The sequence below is a fragment of the Orbicella franksi genome, chromosome 2 (genome assembly GCF_964199315.1).
Source record: "Orbicella franksi chromosome 2, jaOrbFran1.1, whole genome shotgun sequence".
Taxonomy (NCBI): Eukaryota; Metazoa; Cnidaria; class Anthozoa; order Scleractinia; family Merulinidae; genus Orbicella; species Orbicella franksi.
The window spans coordinates 16,559,275-16,584,511 of NC_138146.1; the positions used below are offsets into that span (position 1 = coordinate 16,559,275).

Below are 25,237 nucleotides of genomic sequence, written 5' to 3' on the forward strand. Positions count from 1 at the left end.
CTGATTGGTCAAGATAAGAACTAAGTTCCCTGTTTTAGAGCACTGATTGGTCAAGACGGTAACTAAGTTCCCTGTTTCAGAGCACTGATTGGTTAAGATAAGAACTAAGTTCCCTGTTTCAGAGCACTGATTGGTCAAGATAAGAACTAAGTTCCCTGTTTTAAAACACTGATTGGTCAAGATAAGAACTAAGTTCCCTGTTTCAGAGCACTGATTGGTCAAGATAAGAACTAAGTTCCCTGTTTTAAAACACTGATTGGTCAAGATAAGAACTAAGTTCCCTGTTTTAGAGCACTGATTGGTCAAGATGGGAACTAGTAAGTTCCCTGCTTTTAAAACACTGATTGGTCAAGACAGGAACCAAGTTCACTGTTTTACATGTGTAAGGAACTCATTGGTCAAGACGGCAACTAAGTTCCCTGTGTTAAAGCACTGATTGGTCAAGCCAGGAACTATAAGTTCCCTGTTTTAATGCACTGATTCAGTCAAGATGGGGACCAAGTTCCCTGAAGTTAAGCAATCCCTGTTCTATGCAACGATTGAATTGGTCAATACGAAAAGAAACATCCTTGTTTTAAAGGGCTGACTGTTTAAAACAGAAAATAAGTCCGCACTTAATACGCAGAACACTTAAATACAGCATTAAAGAACTCACTGGACAATAAGGGAAAAGCCTCCCTCATAAGCAATTTAAATTTATCCAAATTATACAACACCTACTCCTGGGGGCGTACTCCCAATAATGGCCTACACGGCGAGGCTCTTCCCAGGAGGGGTATCTTTTCAGTCCTCAGGTATATAAAGGGGTCAGGATTTCAGAAGTTGAGGTATATAAAACGGAAGGGAAATCTGCCGCCTGACGCACCTTATGGCTGTATAATTTAATTTATGAAGCCCTACATGAAAATGACAATATTTCCTTTTTTGACGATTTATTCGTAATAGGGGGCAGTCATAAAAGCATGTGAAAGGGGGACCTTTTTTCAATATTAAAGGTGTACGAAAGGGGTACCTTTTCTTTCAAAATGGAATATAAAAGGGTAAGGGGTTGGCTGTCAGGGCAGAGTCTACCCATGTAAAACTTTCTATAGCACCCCCCCACCCCCCACCCCCCTACAGGCTTGAATCTTTCAGCACAAGAACTCTTGCCAAAAACGGTGCAAGTGTATTTTTAATTAAACTGCACTCTTTCTAATGGATACATAACTGTGTAGTTTGTTTAGAAATGCACTTTATTTTCTGCTATAAATTACAATGACACAGTCATGGCTTCTTACCAGTACAGAAAAAAAAAAACTTAACATCCAACGATAGGGGTATATTTCCTACACAAATAGCCACTGCCAAAAGAATCTATTACAGCCCTAAATCTTGTATCAAACTGATATTGAATCAAGATAGGAACTTACAAAGGACAACAACTTGAATGATAGAGACACTGAAGGTTCAATGAGTCTATAAGGAGGCTTGACAAATCTATTGTGAAATCACTACAATGAGAATGGTCACAATTATTGAGACAACCTTACACTAAGGATACTCAGACCATAGTCACTTGGCATTTTTGTACATTTTTGGGGGGGAGCTACAGCATGAGAGCTCTTCTCATGATGACAAAGATAAGCCTTTATTTGGTGTTAGAACATGAAACACTTCTGTTAATATGAGGAGCCTTCATGCCGTAATTACCAAAAAATGTACAAAAAAATTCAAGCATTTATGGTTTGAGTGTCCAGAGTCTAACAGAGCAAGGCAACCTCTTCCTACCTCAAACAGTGTACTGTTAAGTTGACAACCCAATTGCCTAATGGACATTTTTTACACGATGTAAATGTTCTTGAAAATATGTGGAGGTAAAATGTAAAAAAACAAAATCCGTTCATCTCACTGATGTGTTGCATTCATATCACTGATGATGAGGCAGCAGACTCCAGTTTAGCCTGCAAACAGGCTCCTGGTGAGGACGGAAAAAAATTTTGGTGGGCATGAAACAGAAGAATTTGGAGAGCAAAGCGATCGGGGCGGGGACAGGGGAGGCTCCCTCGCTTCGTTCGGGCTTACTGGGAGCCTGTTCGCAGGCTAACTCCAGTTGTTTTGAAATTATATCCATGCATAATACAAGAGCATTGACACCTTTTATACTGACTACTATGCAAGACAGTTTTTCCAACTTTTGCCTTTACTACACAATCCTTAGCCTGACTTTCAGACTGAAATGTCCACTAGGCTGGTAACTGTGTATACAAGCTAGCCCACACAGATCATACCAATGTTTAAGTACCCACGCAACTAATAATTTGTTTCCATTCTCCTGGCCATGGGCCCATACCACCAGGAAAGCAGTAAACTACTTTTCTAAAGATTAAAGAGAATAGTCAGAGCATTTTCTTTCACATAACACAAGAACTCAATTCCCAAAGGAGAGAAATTCCATAATTCAAAGATGTGAACATGGCCATCATGTAAAAGCACTCAAGAGTCAAAAATACAGAGTAACTAGTAGCTTTTGAAGCAATCCAAAAGAAAAAAAATACAACTTTTAAGTCTGTACATGAAAATCTAATGGGCGACCATCCAAATACTGTTATGTGATACTGTTTGTCATACTGTGACTGAGCAAGTTGGTTCTAACTTTCAAGGTTGTGCATAAGACCACTCTCCAAAGTGTGTTGCCATACAAATGAAATCAGTGAACACCACTTTCTACACTACTTTCTAAATAATAATTATAAATGAACAAGTTGGAAATACAGATTGCTAAGAAAAATAACACCATGAAATCTGCGAGATGCTTCGGTGGGAAGGAGTAAAAAACCTGTCACAATACCAGTCATTGAAAGATTTGAAATTGAAAAAATGTCCAATGAAGAAAAAACTAGCATATTACACAGCTGGCTTAGGTTAAAAAAAATCATCAATAGGCCATTTCTGAGTTGCCTTTTGCCTCTGTGTCAAAACAAGTCTTTGTGTGAAACCACACATATGAAATGAGTTCCGCCTACAGGTTCATTTTCATGCAAATCAAACTTATTTTACAAGTGAATATATGAAAGATCATATATTCACAATCATGTCTTCAAACTTATTTTCATATTTAGAAAGGTTTTGCACAAAGACTCCTTTTGAAATAGAGACACCAGGTAACTCTGAAAATAAAAAATCTCTGAAATAGCCTATTGGCCTGTGTCACTATACATTTATTCCAGTATTTCACTCACAATTTAAAGTATCTCTGTATGTCATTTATCATGTGTAGCTGATTTTGCATAAATAAGATAATACAGTTCTATGTCAGCCCTGTCAAAATGCAGGATAACAGAAGTAGAAAGCAGTGAAGACCACAGATGGATTTGTTAAAATTCAGGATTAAGGAACTTCAGTGTGAAGTAGGTGGCAAATAATTTACTGTAGGAGGCAAAACTGCTGACTGCAAGGACATTCTGACAGGGCCGTCTGTGTGCAACCACTGAACTTGTTTTCTGTGATATAAGCTACTTAATAAGTACTTAGAGCAGTTTTCACTTGAGTGTCAAAAAGTAATTGGTGTTGCATTACCATGCCTCACAATTGGCTTAAAAAACTTGTTCCACGTTTTCATCCAATCAGAGGTATAACCAAAACCAATGGCTAATTTCCTCTATGAGACATGTCTGCAGGGAATCATGGTAGTTGTATTCATCAAAACAAATATCCAGACCAAGATTACGAATACAACTACCATGATTCCCTGCAGGCAAATCTCATAGAGGGAATTGACCATTGTGATTAGCTCGCACTTTGTAACAGTCTGCTACATATCTTTATTTTGTATATTGATTGGTTCCTTGGATAGTCTCATTTGTCCTTTGTGATTACCTTGAGCTATTACTTTGGCTTTGGTTTTATGACACTCAATTGAAAACCACTCTAGTAAAAGATAATTTATATTTATGTACATTAATCCATTATTTTACGCTGCTTAATCTGAGAACCCTGAGTATGTAAGCCTAAGTTAATAATAAAAAACCTGACCAAAGCATACATGTACAGCTTTGAAAATACTGACGACAAATACAGAGAACAGCTCTAGGTGTATGAATAATTTGGAGCTGGACTTAAAGGACTAAAACTCTTAAATTTTTCCCCAAGTTCTGGAGGATACAATCAAACTTCAGAAGGCTGCAAAAACCAAAGCACCTTTAGCTGTATCCTACAGGTTGTTTTTCTACCATGATGTGCCACACCCATCACAGCTACTGGTTTATTCCCACTGAAAACTCAGTACAGAATAAAATAATTCTTCCATTATTTTCTGTGGTATACAGTGAACATCCCAAGTGATAAGGCTTGTGACTGTGTATTTACATACTGAATCTCAGATTACTTAAGGGATATTTCAATGACCACCACTTGAAAGCATTCTACACGTATCAACTTTATAATATTGTTTGCCAAGAAGATAGGTATCTGAAAAAGAAAAGCAAAGTTGAAATGAGCAAGAGTGTAAAATTCTGTTTATAAAAATACATTACCATTTAACAGTTTAACCCCTAAACTACCAGTAACCAAGTATCTACCACAGACTGGAAGCAATTCTGGAATTTTGACGACATTTCATGTTATTTCATGTTGTATTGTACTTACACATTTCATGTTATTTCATGTTGTATTGTACTTACTCATTAAATAACCATACTCTCAGATTTGGAAGGAGAATGAAAGAGGTGCTCTTTTTCGTTTTCTTTTTTTCTTTGGTGCGAGCAATTAAAAGGGTTGCTTCCAAATGCACTAAAATAACACATGCTTGGATTGTTCCACAAGCAGATGAAATAGCTCTTATAGAATATTCCAGAATATGCTATTATTCCAGAATAAGGTCAATCCATTAGTCACCCTGATTTTATAAATACCCTGTATGACTAAGCCATTAGTTAGAAGGGCATCCAGGTATCATACATGTAGTAGTGTGTCTTACACAGTGTCTCCTGAAAATGACACGACATGCAGCAGCCACAATGCTTAATGTTTTAACTATAACAACAATAATAAACACCTTATTTTTTTTTTTTTTCTATTGCAACAATAACATTACATTACATACAAAAATTACCCACTCTACTTACAGTGCTAACATAACTTACAATTTAACAATACTAACATAATTTACAATTTATTAATATCTTGCATTACTTTCATGCAGAACGGTACATGTAGCTACAATAGGTGGCTTTCTCACGGATGTTACTAAAACTGGTAACAGGGAACGGGGAACGGGGAACAGGGAATGGGGGACTGGGAACCGGGAACCGGGAACGGGAGTCTGGGAACAAGTTTACAGCAGTACCCTGCGTGAAAATTCAACGTGGCGGACAAAAGAAAAGAAAAGGGAACGATTTGGGGAAATGTGAGGAAGTGTTACAGTTGTAAACGTGAGTTTCTACCGGCTGTGCCACCAGATCATGGCCCAGTACGTTCTTGTTAAAGAAGAGTCCGATTGGTACTGGGATAAACAAAGCATGAAATGGCGCCTGGGGTGAAAATCGAATCGGTATAATCCTGTATTATCACAAGCTACGTCCGCCAGTCGGTCAGGCCACAGTCTTTCTTACACAGAATTTCAAGCCTTCATAGTCTACTCATATCTTCTCACTTTGTGCACGAGCTGTCATATCAATATTTAAAAATAGCAACACGCAATATGATATCGAGGACAAGTGACATAACACATGAGCATCAGTGAACGTGGGTTGTCTGCTGCCTTCGCATTTGGAAGCTAGAAAGGCGGCCTTTCGGAGATCGGCAAGTCAGCTGGCAAATCAGGTGAGCAGCAGATAAATAACCTGTGGCCTGGCCAGCCGCTTTGTTAAAGACAAAATATATGAAGAAACGAGCTAGGAATATTCCACAATAATGCTAATGTTGGTGAAAGATGACCGTGGAAAAGCGACTGCATGACACTCGGTATGTTTTTAGATGACATGCTGTCATGTATCAGATGAAAAACATTCTTTATTCTCTGTCTGCGTTTTGTACCCAGTCTGCAGTCTGCATTTTGTACCTAGTCTGCATTTTGTACCCAGTCTGCAGTCTGAATTTCTTACTCAGGTTTGGTACTGACCCATTGGGGTAGCATGTGATAATACCGATTCGATTTTCTTCCCAGGCGCTATTTCGTGCTTTGTTTTTCTCAGTACTTACCATATTGGACTTTGAGGCACAGCTGGTAGAAACTAAAGTTTACAACCGTAACACTTCCTTACATTTCCCCAAATTGTTCCCTTTTCTTTCCCTTTGCCGCCATGTTGAATTCTTAGGCGGGTTACCGCTGTACACTTGTTCCCAGACTCCCGTTCCCAGTTCCCCACTCCCTGTTCAATCCTCGTTCCTCGTTACCAGTTTTAGTAACATCCCTCTCTCACATATTTATTTGTGGCTTAGATTTATGTTCCTCGATTTTAATTTTATTTCTCAGAATTGCTAAGGAGCCATCTGGAAGCAGTATATAAATAATATTTGGCTATAATCACCTTATTCTGTTTGCTCAGGAGCCTGACTCGTCATTTGTACTCTGTTCGGCTCAGGAGCTGGGACAACACTGTATGCCTGTTCTTGTGGATCATGTTCCTGAGATGGTACCATGCCCTCCTGGAATACTTGGCCATCTCCTACTCCACCATCCTGTATTCCTGGTTCTTGCTCAGGTTTGGTAACAAAGCGACCCCCGTTGCTCCTTCTCCTTCTGCAAGCATGCTGATGCCTTGACTCATGGAGATATTTCTAAAAATTGTTGCCAAAAAACATACAAGTTAATATTATCGATTACTAGTAAAACATTGAAGTCTCAATATCTGAGCTGCTGATAATTCTAGATATTCTTTCATGTGTAGAGTGTGGTTTCTAGGTACCAGGGTTTTTTTAGTTTCAATTGATAAAAGTGCTTCTTTTGTTTGATGCTTTTTACAAAATATGACTTAGTCGCATTTGTTATTGCAAAATGCATCAAAACAAAAAAATCACTTTTATCGCGACATGTATTTACAATGTTTTCTAACTGACACATTCTTTAATTGGAAAGAACATTACGCTTCAAATTATTTTCCTATTCGCTACAGGTGTAAGTCAAATGCCTTCAATTTCCTCAAGTTATTCATGATGTTTAGTGTAGAAGTGAACTCTGACAGAGTCCAAATTTGACATTACTTTTTTCAGCTTTTTTCACTTTGTCGGTGATGCCTGCAAAGAAATGCAACAGCTGTACTAGTGAAATTCAACAAAAATACAAACTAACCTTTCGAACTTTTGGTATTTTTCCCTCAGCTTCGAGCTTTGCTCTTGCTTGCCGTCTTTTTATTATTCTGTGGTACTGTTTTGCGTTGACGTAAAGTGGTTCATCCAAAGTTTCCATGGCAACTGGTAGTCTCTGACTTCCTAAAGCTTGTCCATTCATCTGGTTAAATACAGAGGAACAAAAACAACACAATATTTCAAAACAAAAATAAATGTAATTTTAAATCATAAATTTGCATAATCATTTAAACAATGAGTGACAGTTTGTAGTTTGTTACTGCAACAATTTACAGTTGGACACGTATGAGGTCAAATGTGATTTTAGAAATAGCTCTGGATGACTGAAGCAACCGAACGTCTGCCCAATAAATCATGTACATTGCAAAGTCCACCCCTATCCTTCAAGAATGGGAAAGGAAAGACGAATAAAGAAGAAAAGATGAATATGCAGTATGAAGAGATAGAGGGTGGAGTTCAACACACTCTAGGTTTCTTGATTTCTTGATTTGTTACAAAATACATGTATGGCAAACTATGGTCAAAGATCCATTGCATTGGCACATGATGAGATGGAATGATGGCAGTTTTTGTCGTCAGTTGTTGTTTTCACTCACGCAAACACTAGCATCAACCTTGAAATACCATGATTTCACACTCTCTATGGAATAAGTTATTGAAGAACCAATTTTGCAATGTCTTTGTCTACCCGTTGAGAGCACATGCTGAGAGAGTGGTTTAACTCTGACATGATAAATCAAAGTTCATCAAGAGCAGATCGTTATACCGTAGAACCCCATTAATACGGACACCAAAGGGACATGATAAAGTGTCCGCATTATCCGGGTGTCCGTATTAAGCAGGCTAATTTGAGAGAAAATATATGAGCCTTTTAGTTGTCGGGACAAAGAAAACTGTCCATCAGAAGCAGGTGTCCGTATTAAGCGGGTGTCTGTAGAGCGGGGTTTCACTGTACAAGGCTTTTTTTGTCATGGCTTTGCAGCTCATTTTGATGTCTTCAGAATGCACCTAAAGTACCCAGGATATTCAAGAAACCTCTACTGCAAGCCAGCTAATGAATCTCAAGGAAATGTTCCTCAAAAAATTTTGTACTCAGTTATGAAAATGCACCAATAGATGTTATATTTCTCATGAAAATTCTTTTAATTTTGTATGCTCCAACTCCCATGCACCACTCAATTCCACTGTTTATAAACCAATCAGACGTGAGTAGCCAAGAATACATCCTTTGGCCCGAATAATGATGGACACTCACATATTTATTTGTGACTTGATGTATGACACTAGTTAAACTAAACATTTTTCTGAGTAAATCCATTGATATCCTCCAAGAAATCTGGGCATTAGTCACTCTGCTTGCACAAATTGTAGCCCACAGTTGCTGAACTACATGTGGTTCGGTACAGAAGCTAAAAAGGCACTTTATACCCATGCCATAGCTTGCACATGAGCCAAACCATGAAACTATTTAAAAACTTTCTAATTTCCAGACTGCTGTCGTCTTCTCCCTCTAGAAGGTTTTGCTTTGTGTAACTCTGCTTTCACATTACAGTGTACAATTTGTCAGATATGACAAAATTAACACCTGTATACAGCTGTTACTCAATTTTTTGACAAAAGCCAATGATGATATGAAAGTTTTTAAAACTCTATCAGTCAAGCTGCAACGTACACGATCGTGAAGAGAATGAAAATGATATCAACTGCGAACTTACAAAAATATCCCTTCCGGCCTTTGGCGAACAATGACTGTAAAAGTCACCAGTGTTTACTTTTATCGATTTGTGCTAAATTTCGAACCCTAAAATTGAGGAAGACTGTTAATATACTGACGTAAAAATAGACCACAAATCACATAAGCGTGAACTACCGAGTCACATAAATAGTGTTCCGGGAGAAGTGCGATAGAACTGCAGACAACGAAAAACATCTGCTGTGTTCATTAAAATGCAAGGCGTGAGTTTTGGTTCACGGAAGCTAAAAGGAAAGCTTTCGCAAGAGAAACTGTAGCTTTTTTATTCGTCTTTTCTATACTCCAATATCTTGGACGTGATTGGTATATGAAAATCCACCGTGTACCGTTCCGTGCTTATATGTGTGCTCACTCATTTCAATACAAACAAAAGTTCAGTCATGCACATTGCCAGCGCTTAGACCAATAGCGAAGCAGTTCCAGCGATATTTCTCGATTGGACGGTTTTAAATTCACAACTTAGCCGACAGGTTGAATTTCCAGAGACCTGGTAAACTCTAAAGCTCACGAGAAACCACTAATGTGATAGTTTGTACGTGTTTCTGGCGACGAATTCGTGCCGTTAAGTGCCCCGACGGACGAACGGGGTACGCGTCGTTAGAAAGATCGAACACACGAGACGGCGTTTTCTCGCAAACTCCAATTCTGTACTCGAATGCTATTGGACTACAACCCTTGCTGAGTGTTGTAAGCCATTTTAATAATACTTACCATGGTAATTTGTCCATTTCCATTAGAAACAGCGGTTGTTGTTATTGTTCCGGCCGCAGGATTAAATTCAACGGGGTTCGCCATGAAGGTTCTCTGATCGGGACTTCCGAACATCTGTAACGCATGTTGCTGGGAAGGATCGACAATGTAAAGACCTTTCCCTTGTTCAGGCTGTATAAGATTTACTGTTGTATGCGAGGCAGGCACCGTGTGAGTTACCGTGGCAGTATTTTGCGGAGCGTAGTTTGTTAATTGCGGGGAAGTTGGAGCAGCCTCCATCGCCATTTTAGAGTTTCTTCGATCACAAACTCATAAATATTTGATTGATAACCGCTGAGCTGTGAGAGAAGACTGGGCCCTAATCTAAAAATGTCACCCTGATTTTCTTTCCAGTTCGGATCTTTCCGTTGTTTTTTCGTCATTTCCTTGTTTCAAAATTTTTGGCTGAGCCGTGGCGGATATCAAAGGTAACAGTTGTGATCAGGAAATAGCACGCACTCAAGGAAACCTGGGCAAGATCAAACAAAAAGTCTGAGAAAAAATTACGTGGATATGGAAGTTCGTCAAAAAACTAAAACTACCACGAACTTGTTCCTAAAATACAAAATAAAGCTCAATTTCCTTTCATCAGTTTTATTTATATTTTTAGTGTGCATTCATGTTAAAGTTTTAATCAAACTAGTTGCTCTCCTTTGCAAGTCAATTTCAAGAAAATAACAAAATATATGTTGGCTGTCCACTGAATTTCCTTTTATTTTTCGTTTTTTTTTTCTCTTTGATCACTAAATAAAGATAATATTTTCCAAAGCATTTCTTACATCTAATTTATTTTGATAAACCCTCCTCCCCAATCTCCACTCATTCAAAGGGCATGGAAAATATATCCCAGGGAGTTACAGAGAAACTTTTACAACATTTGAGCTTATCCAGGAAATTGGTAGAAACATCAACAGGGTTGTGTAGGCATCTGAGTAGCAAATTTGTCTCTGGAACCACACTTTCCTTGTGCCAAGACCCCACCAGCTGAAATAATAACATCTTCCCATGCCACATGCCATCTAATCAATCTTTGACCAGATGCACGCACATTGAAAAAATTATGTGAACACTGCAAGTACCACCATGCTTTGGGTAGGCCAGACCATCGGTCAGAAATAGCAGAAACTCCAGAGGATACTCCAGTTTCAAATTTCAGTCGAACCTCTCTAATATCGACACCGAAGGGACAGAGCGAAGTGACCGTATTAGAGAGGTGTCTGTATTGGAGTAGTCTCTTTGATGATGTCACTTTCAAGGCTTCACCGACAGTTTGTCAATGTTTGTGTAACAGCTGACAGGAAATGGTACATATCACAAATTATCAGCACCTGGTCCCTGGAGTGTCTGTAATAAAGAGGTTAAATTTGTATGAATTTGCTCCCCAGGGCCAAGATTAAGTGTCTGTTGTCCGTTTTAGAGAGGGTCCATATTGTAGAGATTTCTTTAAGGAGATGTATGAGAATTTTGTTGGTACATAGGCAACTGTCCGTATTACAGAGGTGTCCGTATGGAGTGGTTCAACTGTCTTACTTTAGGGAAAGAACATTCAGACAAAAAAGCATGACTGACCAAGCGCTACAAAATGTTGATTTTACTATTTTCAAAACTAGAAATGAATATCTATATTCTTTTAACAAATATGTACAGAACATTGCAATAGAGAAAAAGATGGGACTGTAGATGATTTAATTAATAATTAACTTCACATCAGTGTTGAAGTTAAAATATTATCATGAATTGTGCGAGAGAAAATCAAGGGAGAGAGAAAAACTGCACAAAGCAGTCTCTAAGTAAAATTAAGCAATAGACCACAAGTTTTTATGGTTTATAGGCTGATAAACCATGCGGGATGTTGGAAGAACACGAGAAGAATTTGTAAATCAAATTGCTTTTATATAATAATTCAGAAGACATGTGAAGGAAATGTAGAAATCACCAGCCACAGGCGAGTGTTTTCCGCATTTTTCAAGTGTTTTCAAATGTCCGGGGAGCTTTATCACAGTGTAATACACAGTTTAGGCTTCTTCATTTGCTTTATGATATAGAGGTAATGTGGCGAAAAGCAATAATACACGCTTTTTCTATGTTTTATACTCTGATAAAACATGGGTTTTTGACCAATCAGAGCATATGTAGGGTCCTATGTATATTATAAAGTTATATAGTTACATGACAAATTGGTTCATTGATGAAAAGGAGAATTTGATTAGTTCCCTGAGTAGTCTAAATTTTACCATACAACTGCTAAGATGGACCACTCAGTTTCGCAAATTGCTCTTTCAAAACACTGCACAAAAGAAAACACTTTTTTCTTCAGGAGAATCATTCAATTCTCATGAAAGCGGCCTGTACAATGCAAATACATGCTTAGGTTACTACAAGGGAACTTTTCTCCAGAACTTACATTAAAAGGTTTGTCCCAGTTACCGGTAGCATGATTTTCAGTCTATACATTAAAGATTTTTTCACATTTTATCCTTTAAATGTAGCAAATGATGATGCCTTTTTCAAAGATATGTTCTGTTTATTCCAAAATTAAGTAGAAAATGTCAACCAATCAGGAGAGATAATCAAGAGACCTTAACGCATAACGTAATTACCCTGGATATCTTCGGAGTACAAAACTGGAACTAAAATATTTAGGAAGTCAAACTAGTGTTTTTTTTTGTCACATTTTTACAAGGTGTAGAAAATCTAAAACCAGTGGCAAATAAATAATGGCCCTTTGGAAAACAGTTAAATTTGTTTTCCTTCGGGACTTGATGTTTCTCTCAACTTCGTCTCTGTTAGAATTTCACCATGCATCAAGGAACCCAGATGACTGCACGGACAATACTGGAGATGTCCCAGTTGTAAACAGGACGACTTGAAATGTTCCAATAGATCTATTTTAAATTGCTAACTAATTGACATAATCCAGCGGTCTGTTGAAGCCTCCTCTTCGGTTCATGTATTGTCTGTTGAAAATGAAAATTCCCAAAATGAGGAAATCAGTATTGCACAGTCATGTACCAATAAAAAAAGAAAATAAACAGGCTAATGTGTCATCATGAGCAATTTGGTGCATTTCTGGTTAAAATAATGCTAAAGCTGTGACTATATACCTTTGCTTATACAGGAAGAATATCAGAACATACGTCATTTTTGTGAATTGTTGAAGAAAAGGCAATCTGGATTTTTCAGCGACACAAGGACATAATTAAACGTGAAGATTTGGCCTTAAAGTGGCGCTACTGGGCCAGGTTGTTCAAAGCTCAATTAAGCTAACCAAGGATATACAAGAATTTTGATTTGAGTTTTGTATCTGTTTTTATTCTGTCTTGAGTCTTACCAATCTCAAACTACACAAAACATAAGCAGTAAAAGCATTTTTGTACCAGAAAAATTTATGCTTTGGTCAACTTTTAATCCTGGGTTAGAGTTAACTGCCTTTCGAACAACCCGGCCCTGATTACAAGTTAACCTGGCTTGAGCCCACAATCCAATCGAAAACCTACACTTGGTCAGCTGTCAACTTCAAAAAAAACATGTGATTGCAATGAGCTCATAACTTGAGCCCACGATATGGTCACGTGACACTGGTAAGTGGGCACCTTATTTTGATAGGTGTCAGTTGACAATAACATGGACATATGCTATACACCAAGCCTATCTTGGTCAACCTACTGGCGAGAGTATGGCTGTCACATTGTGCGAGGTCACTGTCGTTGCCGTACGTGTGCACCCACAAGCAATACCACTAACCATGATAACCATGACAAAATAAATTCATGGGTTTCCTTTTCTTTCCTATATGAGTATGGTGCTCTGCCTAAGGTCCACAAAAAATCTTCTCCCAACATTTTCTATTTTAAATTAAAATCTTCTGCATTCATAACACGTCATATTACATAACAACCCTTTAATAGCTTCAGTGCACTAAGGACTGTAGTTATCAACAACATATCATAATTTTATAGGTAATTTCCATTGATGTAAATATATGTTGTTGGTAAATTTGAATGCTCAAGAATGGAGAAGGAATTATTTCCAAAATTTTGCTTCAAAGGGGCTGACAATTCAATGGAGGTGCACAAGACACAAGACACAAGAACTATTAAGATATACTGTTAGAAATACAATAAACAGGATTAAAAGGTTTAGCACACACTTTATACTAAATGCACACATTATAGTCCGGAGTTTTCACCTGTATTTGTTGGCCTTCTTTACACTGGCAGAGCTCATATTACATGCACCAGCCACATGTTTACCCTGGCAAGTTTAGAAAATAGTTGTTAGTTCATTATTAACCCCAGTATTGAAGTCTTGTCACTTAATGTGGCACTTATTCAAGGGTGGTGTTTATTTAAAAATTGGGCATGACAAAGAAATTGTAATCACTGGTCCCCTGGAAAACAGTGGCTAGGTCCAGTGCAGCAGCCATGTCTGCCTCAGGAGGTTAAGTGTAGTCAGAGCTGTCATTAAGGGCTGTAACCTGAAACACCCGTAACAGCTGAGTGTGGATGATGGGCTCTAGATGTCGACAGGTGATCTTGTCAGTTGTTGACACAGTAGAAAGATCAAGGTAACAGTTAAAAAACTCTGACAACCCTGGTAGTTTCAAATTGGGCCAGCTACTGGCAATTTTTCAAAGGTTTATAACCCAATATTTCTTCTACAGTTTACAGCATAAAAATGAGTTTTGTAGTAATAACCTTTGTTGAATCAAAGTTAGAAAATCCCATCATTTTCATCATGGCTTCCTCATCTTCATTATGAACCTCCTCACCATCTAGTCAAGAAAGTTCAATGTAATATTTATAACAGTACTTAACGATAATATTGATGTTTCAAATCTGAATAATAAGGAAATTACTCTTTCTTAGTACCATCTAACCTCAATTATGATAATCTAACCAAAAGTATAAACAGTAATTAGACAGAAAATGACTCTGCACATAAAATATAATACCATATACTTGAACATTCAAATACAGCATACATGCATAAATGCTTACAGTGACCTAAAGTACATTTAGTTTATCATCATGTCAAAAGAAAGGCAATATACATGCATAAAGACCTTCATAAAAGCTGCATTATATGAAAATGGTCAAAACTATGAAATTTCATCCACAAAATAAATAAAATGTAAAGATTACTTATTTCCACAGGTTAACAAAGGTCTCTTGTGGATCAAGCTTTTCATCTTCCTTGTTGAATAAATCATGTGGTCCCAGTCATTTGATGACATGATGAACATGAGATGTAATTTTTTTTTAATTTAAAGAAACATTCGTACAGGACTAAACTTAGGGTGCGTTTCTTTAAGAAAATCCAAGATTGGATTCTTAAATCCGAAAGAATCCAAAAACGGATTTTGCATTTCCTTACTGAACAGATCAATCCAAGATCTCTCGGATCATGGTGTATCAAAGGAACCAAAGAATCCACTCCCAAGGTGGATTATTCGGTTCCTTTGACGCATCATGATCCGAGAGATCTTGGATTGATCTGTTTAGTAAAGAAATGCAAAATCCGTTTTTGGATTCTTGCAGATTTAAGAATCCAATCTTGGATTTTCTTACAGAAACACACCCTTACATTACATTACTCTACTTACATTACTCAACATCTCTCTACTTATTATATTACTGTAGTCATTTGATTAATCACTAGTAATCACTAGTACCCATTTTTACTTATACTACAGGTCACTAACAGTCACGCTACTTACAATTACATTGCTAACGGTCACTTACTAACAGTCACTTACAGCGTTACTTACATTACACTGCTAAACAAAACATGACTTACATTACAATAAAAAGCTCACAATTCTTTAATTGCGCTTAATTGCCTACTTAAAACTACTTGAAGTACTTTACAAAATGACACCTTAGTTACTTTCTACTAACACTACAAAGTAGATTTAGAGACAGGGCTGGTAGGAAAAAGATAAGATTTTGGGCTTTTGGTTTAGTGTGTTGTTTCAATTGGCTAGTTAAATCAGGAAAAAAAAAGCTTCCCGAGAAAAACTGTGACTTAGGGAAGAGCACATTTCTCTATTTGCCATTGTAATACAGCTTTTCTTTGAAATTCCTGCATGTTTGGTTTCTTGTCCAAACATTTAATACAGGCACAAATGTATTGTTTTAGAATAATGATGAAAAGGTGTAGTCTGCATCTTGGGTAATCGGTTAGATGAGATAAACCAGGGATGTCGTTAAAGGTTATTTGGTTATTTGAAAGTGTAATATCGGTGTCATATTCGTGGTTGAACCATGATACGGCTTTCTAGTAAAAGGCTGTTGTTACGGTACAGTCTAGAAATGTAGGTTCTATAGAGTCTGGTCAGAGACAAAGAGTGCATGCTTCATCCTCAACTAGTCTGAATGTGAAGAGCTCCTTTTTGGTCATTATTATTCTGTACAGTATCCCGAATGAGAATTGTCTTAATTTATTATCCTTTGTGGATTTATATGTAAATGAAATTTTTTTTCCCCAGTCTGCAAAATAATCAGGGAAATTGTTTTTCCAGTTTTTAATACCAGTTGGCTCGGTGATGCAGTTTCCACTGAGAATTTTATAGCTCTTAGTTTTTGCAGCGCATCTCAGTTAAATCTAGGTAGCAATCACTGACGAAGACAGTTAAGCTATGTTTAACAATTCTTGCGAGGATACTTCAAATGTAGCAGCTTTCAGATCAGATGTAATGAAGTTAAAAAAGTTTGGAGCTATGTGTACGCTGAAACTAGGATTACACTGCAGCTATGTGTCTTACAGCAATTTTTAGTACACTTGATAAACAGGGACATGCTATGCCACAACCCTTATATATATGTCATGCAAATGAATTCTACTGCACATGCACTTTTAAACGTAGAGTGAAAGTTTCCCAAAAAAATTAGCACAGATGCATTTGTTGAGTTAGCTCCATGACAGTAATATCTTAATTTAACTTTCCTCACTTCATTCTTTTTCCTGACACACATGTAGATTTTTTTAAAGTGGAATTAAATCTTGGACAGACCATTTGTTATCTTGAAAGAAACTCCCAAAACCAAAACCTTTCTTCTGCCTTTTCTTCTTTGCAATAAAAGCTTAACCACTGTTGTACAAATGTACAACTTCTGAAGAAGAATTACGCCAGAACTAATTCATCTAGATTTAGCTATTTTAACAGAATTATCTTTAAAAACACAACAACACTTTTCAGTTTTCACAAAATGTTTTTTTTTAAACAGAATTGTAGGTATGTGGAATTCTCTACCCTTGTTGGTCCAACATGCGACTACTATCGCTGATTTTAAGAAAGGTGTGGGGGAGTATTTAGTTTTTAGCAAGAAATAAGTGATGTGTCCACGTTTTTCACATTTTTGTTTGATAGGTTTTATAGTTTTTTGTCTCTTAAGGTGGTCTATCTTGTATGGGGTCCCATGACTTTCTTGTAGACCTCCAAATGGCTTGTGTTACAATAGGTTCTTTTTCTCACCTTTTTCCATATACACTGTAAATACTTGTATTTTTACATACTTTGCCATTAAATTGTTATTAATAAATAAACCCTGCTAGCTCTTTGTCCAGTCATAGCTTGTGATATTTGATAGGTTGTGTTTCTGATTGGCCAACTTTTGAATCAGTATGACATCATGATTTTTTTATTCAACACAAATTTCAAGAGTACCACTAAATCTCGGACGGGTGTCTTTGAAATAAAAAGCAAAATTTGCCCATGGTTGCCATCAGTGCTCTACTAAGCACATAAGACTTGTCCCTATACAGTTAGTTATTTGGCAAAAAGTGATAGATAGCGGGATGCACATACCTGCAACACCATCAATTTCACTTTGACCTTCTGCTTTTACAGTGTTCTTATCAGATTTCCTCTTGTCTGAGGGAGACCTGCACATTAAAAGTATGAACTCAATGTTTAATCATCAATTGAAATTAGAGTATGGAGACAGCAACGCGAAGTAGTCACAGGTATCCTAGAAATCTATACTCCACTTTGTCCACTTGCTGGAGTTGTAATGCCAGGACAGTCTTGGAGCAGTGAGAATGAAAAATTAGGGCCAACCTATTTGGAAACTGTACGAATCAAACCAGTATTGCTGCAGAGACCACTATAGTGGTTGAAATGAAGTGGAAATTCTTCTCAAGGTGTATTTTTCAGTTAATTATTTGGTTGCCACAAATTGAACAGCAACAATTTCATCTTAAAACTCACATATATTGTTGTACGCTCTGTTTCTCACTAGTTGTATGATTTAGCATGATGATTGTTTTGCTTATATAAGACACCTAATTAGTCACATTCTAAAAAAAATGCTTCAGCTACAGCTGCAAGTTCAAAGCAATAGCTTTGTGAAGCACTCACTTTGAGCGTGATCTTCGAGAACGTCTAGGTGATGATGACCTGTTATAAAATTTTGATGACAACAACAGTAATGTTATATAACATTATTGAAGTCAATTACTAATGTTACAACATCATGAAGTCATTTTGCATAATTTCAAAAATTACTGTACTTTTTAAATCAAAGGCAATCTCAAAGAGAGACCAAAATTAATTATCAGGAGCAAATTGTATCTTTTTCTAATACATGTACAATTGAGTCATGAGAATTCTTTGGATATTTCCTTAAATTGGTCAAGTTTTCACTCTCAAATAACCTGCTGCTATGGGGATAATAATATGAGTCAGAACAGAAATGCTTCAGCTTATTTTCCCTCTGTCAGCAACTGATCACTTTTTAAATGTGGTATCTTCACATGCACAGTCCCCACCTTGATCTCCTTCTCCTTGGGGATGGTGTTCTATAACCAGTGAAAAAACACAGTGCAGTTAGAAACAATGTACTGTCACTGTAATAAATTTATCAGTTCAAAATTGAGTGCTGGCTGGGGCTTGTATCTGGATTTAAGCATGAAGCAGCTACAATTAGTACTACTTTCCTACATAAGATGCTTATTTAGTAAGGGGTTCTTTGCAGCAAGTCAAATCTTAATGTCAAATGCAGAATGCCAAACACCAAATGCACAGTTTGCTTACGGTTAGTTGCACTCATGTTTGCTTGCAATCCCACACTGCTGTGTCCGTTAATACAAATGAGGTATCCCACACATGTACCCTTTGGGTACCTTTTTTTATTCGTTGGAAAGGCCCAAATACAATATAATGCTGTCCTCTCTGATAAATAAAAGCTAACCACAAGCAAACAAGAGTAAAACTAAATGCAAACAAACAGTGCATTTGACGTTCGACATTCAGCATACTGCAAAATACCCCTGAGGAAAAAAAGTGATTTCCAAGATTGCCATACAATACTGTATCTCTTGCAGTCCTTCTTCAATTTGAATTTCCATGAAAAATTCTCCCCAGACATTCTCCAATTCCCCCATCAGGTTAGCAAAGGATAGAATCCACTAGCTCAACTTTGACTCTCTTTGCACACAGTGCAGGAAACTCCACAAGATTGTTTTTGTCCTGTTGCCTGGATCATTTAAACTACTGCTCATTCAAACTTTTAAATGGAAAGAACTAATTAAAGAGTGTTCTAGAGCAAGATGTCTTTGCAGAACACAAAGACCTTGGCCAGATTCAACCAAGACCTCTTGTTCCAGAAGCCACTTCATTAACCATTAGGCTAAGGGTGCATTTTACATATGTTACACCAAAGACTTTTGGTTTGGGTTTCAAAACCATTTGGTGAACTGTTTCATGATTACAGTTTTTGGCGTGTAATGTCATGCAGTCAATGGAATCCTTGCCATAAGCTGGCATGCCAGTGACCTACTTTGCGATACAACTTCTAAAAAATTTTTATATGTGCAAACATGGAATGGGGCCTAAAACAGACACTGTCCCATCAGGATAAGAACTTGCCTTCTGTGCCTTCGTGGGGAAGGTGATCTGAAACAGCAGAAAGGAAACATTTTTAATGGTTTCAATATTTAAAATACAGTGGCTTTTTATTTTAGGCATGGTGTTCTGAGCAAAACATACCACCTTCTTAATCTCTGACAAGCTGACAAGTTGAAATACCTCAAGTTTTTAAAGCTTAAGCTTACACTGTACCTTGAAAGAGATCGATGCCTTCGTCGCTTTGGTGACCTTGATCTACTTCTTCTGCGTTCTAAAAATGAGCCATAACAACAGATCATTATGGTACAAGTATGTTCAACAGGTACATGTAATAAAGTTAGAAAGTGTTTGCCATGAAAAAAACCTGTCACAGCCTACCACCATCTTTCCTCCTCTCTTTTGATCGTGATCGACTTCGTCTTCGTTCTGTAAAAACTGGCAAAGAACCATGTGAAAGTAGTATATTTTACTAAGCTAAAATTATCAGCAAAATCTAGCTTGTTCAGAACGGATTGACAACATTTTCAAAAGCTTACCTCTGCCATGAGGAGAGCGACTCCGACTTCTACTTTTTGGCATACCTTTTGTTATTTTCTTACTGACATAGGGGTTTTGAAATCTAAACTGAGAGAAAGGCTGAAGTTTTTGAGGTACGAAACCTGTAGACAGGTTCAGGAAGAAAGGAAACACAACCTGCAGACTCAGGTTTCCGACAAGCGGATTTGCTTGTGAACTACTGCGTGCACTTGTTATGGTGTGGCAATCTGCTGAAGAGTGAGAATCGTGGGCTCGTTTATGTGTAGCAACATAAAAGGTTCTGTCTTTTGTACTTGTTGGCCATCGTCAAAGGGTGAGGGAATACCTGGACAGAGAATACCCGGAGAGAATAGAAGCAAAATTTTCTTCTGTCTTACCTTTGTACAGTTCTGTCTCTGAGAGAGTGTGGTATGGCTTTACTTGCTCTCCTCTCTATTAGCCCCCCCGTCCGGTCCGTTCCATAAGACCCCGCCTACCGACCATGACAACTGATAGAGGGAAATAACAATCATTTTGGGGCAAAATTTTGTGTTTTTTTTCTTTGAATTTTAGATGAATAAATATTAGAGTGAATTCATTTGAAGTACAGCTGTTAGCAATCATTCATGTCTGTGCGCTGTGCGACCTGTGCGCTAAAGAAAGTTTTCTAAAGAAAGCGTTTTGTCTAGTTCATACGAGAAAGCAGGATGCAATTAAGCTAATCAGTCTTTTCTATGTGAATGCTTTGAATGCCACTTTTACAATAGCATACTTCTTGGAAGGAGAAATGGCATTCGGTTCAGGAGTTGGGTTAGTTGTAGCCTGTGAACAGTTCTTCAGTGACCCTTCAGTGGAGGATGGGGCAAAGAGAAAGAGGGAAGAAAGAGGGGGAAAGAGAGAGGACACCCCAGTTCCCATCCCATTCCCCCTCGGCCACTTCACTCTCAGCCAGTTCCTTCTCGGCCCTTCCAGCCGCGGTCAGATCCTTCCAGCCGGAGCCTGCTGGCTACGTTAGTTGGCGAACAATGAAAAAACGCCGAAAGAGGAAATAGGACGACAGGAGTGCTAGTAGCACCAAACCCTCCCCTAATCTTCTCTCTCGTCGTTTTTCTCGCTGCTCCCAGCTAACCAAACGCCTGGTATAAACTAACAGCCCATGAAACTGAGGTCCCTAATCTATCATTTGCAGTCTCTGAAAACCGTATACTTTTCGTATGTTACAAACTATGATCCAATTTTTCCAGTTGCACGGCCAACTCATAGGACTACTTTAAGCAATAGCTAAGACCACCACTAAGATCCGTGCAATAAACACAATTTTATTGGTTTACTACAATAGATCGCTTTTACATCAGCTCCTTTTGTTCATTAGCGATGCTTAAGATCTTGACCTAAGCATGAACCCGATTTCTTGTGCAAGCTTGGTTTGGTCTGGTGACTGATTATAATAAGAATATTACTTGTAACGGTTGAAAAAAGACCTGAAATTGCCGCCGCTTACCAACCGATGCATGAACGAAGGAGACCACGAACTTTCAGCCTCGCCGTCGTAAAATAAAATTTAAAATTTTCATCAAACCATCTGATGTATTCACTGAAATATTGGAGGAGTGAGAACAAGGCATTTTAAAAAAGCGCAGTTGGAGACACTTTGAAGCTCACCGTCTCCGCTAAGAAAAGTCAAGTTACATGCTAAGCTAGACTGGAAGAAGGAATTAATTGTAAAGTGGTCAAAAATGAATTTCTCACTCCAGTTAGTCCTCGTAGGTTTTCGATTCTTTGGTAGTCAGAGGAATGCTACTGAATTATCATGTGTCTGATACATGGGTCCCTTCCAGACAATGACAAAGGGACTCTATCTACGCTATTTATCGTTTTGACAGTTTAAGTTAATTAAATTGATTAATGCTAGCGTTATTTTTGGGAAACAATAATTGCATTTTCACATAATATGTATATCAGTGTTTATTCAAGTTGTTCCGCTCATCAGTTCGTCTGCAATGATACAATTATTCCCGCTGTGTCTGAGGAATGGACGAGTTTCAGACACCCTGAGGGGGTTAAGGTCTCGTGAGAAAGTTTAAAGCATCTCAGTTGAGTTCTGTCTGTAAAACCTAAGCTAAAGGGTAGAGAACTTTCGTGAACTGCAAGCTAACTCCTTGGGTGGATCAAGAGCAATCAAACTCTTTCCCCGAAAATGGGTAGATTCACCTGGTCGCTTTGGAGTATTACAATGGTGTTATCGGTCTTTTTTAGAGGTAGGACATATGTATCATTTCAGTGACTAGAGTTATGCAAGAAGTCAGTAGGGCTATAACTTGCAACTTAAACTGAATAACTAGTTTCACTAATGAGCTGTACAGTAAATGTCTGGGACACCGTAACAAGAGCAATTATATCAGATCGAAGCGAGAAAAAGTTCGATATTCTATTAATTTGGAACTGACACAAATGAGACAGAAATTTTGTAAGACTTGCAAGGGACAGTCGCGCGAGCGCCCGATCAACTCCACCCATTTATGATCGTATTAATAAGTAGTGAGTTTTACTTCAATCTAGTTTTAAAAATATATATATTATTGTAGAGTTCATTACGATGTTACCTCGTCAATCGGGTAATATAAGCGATCGAAGCATTTCTTACAGTCCTCTGTTAGGTAATACATGATTTTAATTCCATCTAGTGAGCCCGTTTCTTAGTGATCGTGAGCTAGCTAGTTCTGACCTCTGCAGTGATAAGTTGCGCAATGTGTATATCACTCACAATGACCGAAATCCTATCTAAAGTGTATTTCTCAGCGGTGTTAGCGACTGTAGTCATGGTTAACAGTTCCATCGAATACCTGTCGAAAGCGGCAGGGTGTAATGCGATTTAGCATGTAAGAGAAAAGTGGAATTTTCAGTACTTCATAAACTCCAAGATATCAGCGGAAAATCACAGGAACATATTGACCACATTGCATGGTGACGTGTATCCGTGTATTGAACCAGACTGAAAATATCGATCATGCATGAAAAAAAAAAAAAATCAGAATAAAAGCATTAGTCTATCGGCATTGAAAACTTACTCGAACAAAAAGATAAACCAAAACCTTAAGTTATACCTTGCTTGGTTCGGAATGAATACAAACCTCGACCGTCATCGCGCGCAGGGGCTCTTTACAATTGGAATATACGTTCGTATACCAAATCAGAAGCATATAAGCTTTGATTGAGACTAAGCATCGGCCACTTGAATAGTAATTACTACCACAAGATGTAATGAAAACCTCTCTCGATAGAGCCAAAGATCGTGTTTTTGGGTCTTATGAGGCTTAATGAGACCCTGCTGGTTTAAATCAGTTGGGTTTCAAGGGAAAAGTAATGAACTATTTAGCCGTATAGACCGTACACCTCGTCAGGTATATTTTAAGTTTAGCCCTATACGGTATGGTGTTTTAATAATACTATGATTTGTTCACTAAGTCTGCAAAACCTACCGGGATAAATAACTTCTAGATCGATTAAGCCATTTTTAATTTCACAAAGGAGAGTAATAAAGGTTACGAAGACTACTCTGTGCCAAGTTAAAAATACGCGCGGGCAGAATTGTTAGCTCAGATCTTGCAAAATACTACCCTTGGACTGGTATGTTTGGATGGTAAAGATTTACGACCAATCTTTCACTTCACTGTTGATCGTGTACAATCCATTTTTTTATATACATTAAAACTGCGATATTTAGTTTTCATTGAACATTATTCCTCACTAGGAATCTCAGCTTGGAATAACGATTCATTGGTTCCTAGTACAGCAGGCACGACTCTAACTGAAACAAAACGTAAACCGTCCTTCATTCAAGAGCTATTGCCTTCTACAGAACAACCGTCAGTTGTCTCATTTTCCGTTCTCTCTTCTACCACCGACCGACCTGATAAGCTCTCATCTGCTTCATCAACTGTTACATCTTCATCATCAACTACGGATAAAGTTGACAACAAAGGTTCCATTGCAAAATCGAGAGCTGTTTTCAAAACAAACCTGGGTGATTCAGCTACATCTACCAATATCAGTCCAGGACAGAATTTCCATGTTCGTGCATCCACTACAAGTCTTCGGCAGGTTGGAATATATTCATCTACTACAGAGAAGTTTTTAGAAGATCCATCGTCAACTGATCTTACCTTACAGTCTGCAACAGCTCTGATTAAGATAGCATCAAATGACAGCATAATCTTGAAGACATCTACGTTAACGTCGTTGTCTTCAACATCACCTCCATCACTGTTAACTTTATCAACATTAGCATCATTGTCATTTTTAGCGTCTTCATCATCACTATCATCATCATCGTCATCATCGTCATCAGCAACAAAAAGAACATCGTCATCATCATTAATGATATTGCAACCTCTCTTGTCATCTAACTTCCCCTTCTTCACTTCCTTTCTCTCTTCGTCATCGTCGTCGTCATCATCATCATCAGCAGCATCATCATCATCATCATCATTATCAACAACATCGTCATCTTCATTACTGATATTACAACCTCCCTCGTCATCTACCTTCCCCTTAGCATCCTCCTCTTCCAACTCCTCCTCCTCTTCCCTATCATCATCATCACCACCATCACCATCGCCATTACTATTGTCACCATTGCCATCACCCCCACCATCATCATCATCATCGTCGTCGTCGTCATCATCACCATCACCATCAACATCAACATCGTCATCTTTCTTACTGATATTACAACCTCCCTCGTCGTCTACATTCCCCTTTGCCTTTTTCTCTTCCAACTCCTCCTCCTCCCCCTCATCATCATCATTATCATTGTCACCACCACCATCGCCATCGCCATTCCCATCATCATCGCTGCCATCACCACCACAATCATCATCACCACCACCATCAACGCCATTTCCATCGCCATCGCCATTGCCATTGCCATCGCCGTCGCCGTCGCCGTCGCCATCGCCATCGCCGTCGCCATCGCCGTCACCGTCGCCGTCGCCATCGCCATCACCGTCGCCATCGCCATCACCGTCGCCGTCGCCGTCGCCATCACCGTCGCCGTCGCCGTCGCCATCGCCGTCGCCATCGCC

At 38.2% G+C, this 25,237-nt stretch overlaps 2 protein-coding genes across 2 annotated transcripts; both read right to left on the bottom strand.

Annotated features, from left to right (window-relative positions):
• Window positions 1-1,150: 1,150 nt before the first annotated feature.
• LOC145478289 (uncharacterized) lies at window positions 1,151-10,193 on the bottom strand. Its single transcript, XM_081456250.1, has 4 exons — window positions 9,749-10,193; window positions 7,268-7,426; window positions 6,507-6,756; window positions 1,151-4,446 (listed from the first exon to the last, which is right to left on the bottom strand). Exons 1-3 carry the CDS (start codon window positions 10,031-10,033, stop codon window positions 6,508-6,510), a joined length of 693 nt encoding a protein of 230 aa, XP_081312376.1. The 5' UTR covers window positions 10,034-10,193; the 3' UTR covers window positions 1,151-4,446; window position 6,507.
• Window positions 10,194-11,361: 1,168 nt separating this feature from the next.
• LOC145478290 (uncharacterized) lies at window positions 11,362-20,767 on the bottom strand. Its single transcript, XM_081456251.1, has 10 exons — window positions 20,174-20,767; window positions 20,016-20,072; window positions 19,851-19,908; window positions 19,659-19,685; window positions 18,560-18,589; window positions 18,150-18,188; window positions 17,598-17,674; window positions 14,485-14,561; window positions 13,977-14,041; window positions 11,362-12,744 (listed from the first exon to the last, which is right to left on the bottom strand). Exons 1-10 carry the CDS (start codon window positions 20,214-20,216, stop codon window positions 12,690-12,692), a joined length of 528 nt encoding a protein of 175 aa, XP_081312377.1. The 5' UTR covers window positions 20,217-20,767; the 3' UTR covers window positions 11,362-12,689.
• Between the last annotated feature and the right edge of the window lie 4,470 nt (window positions 20,768-25,237).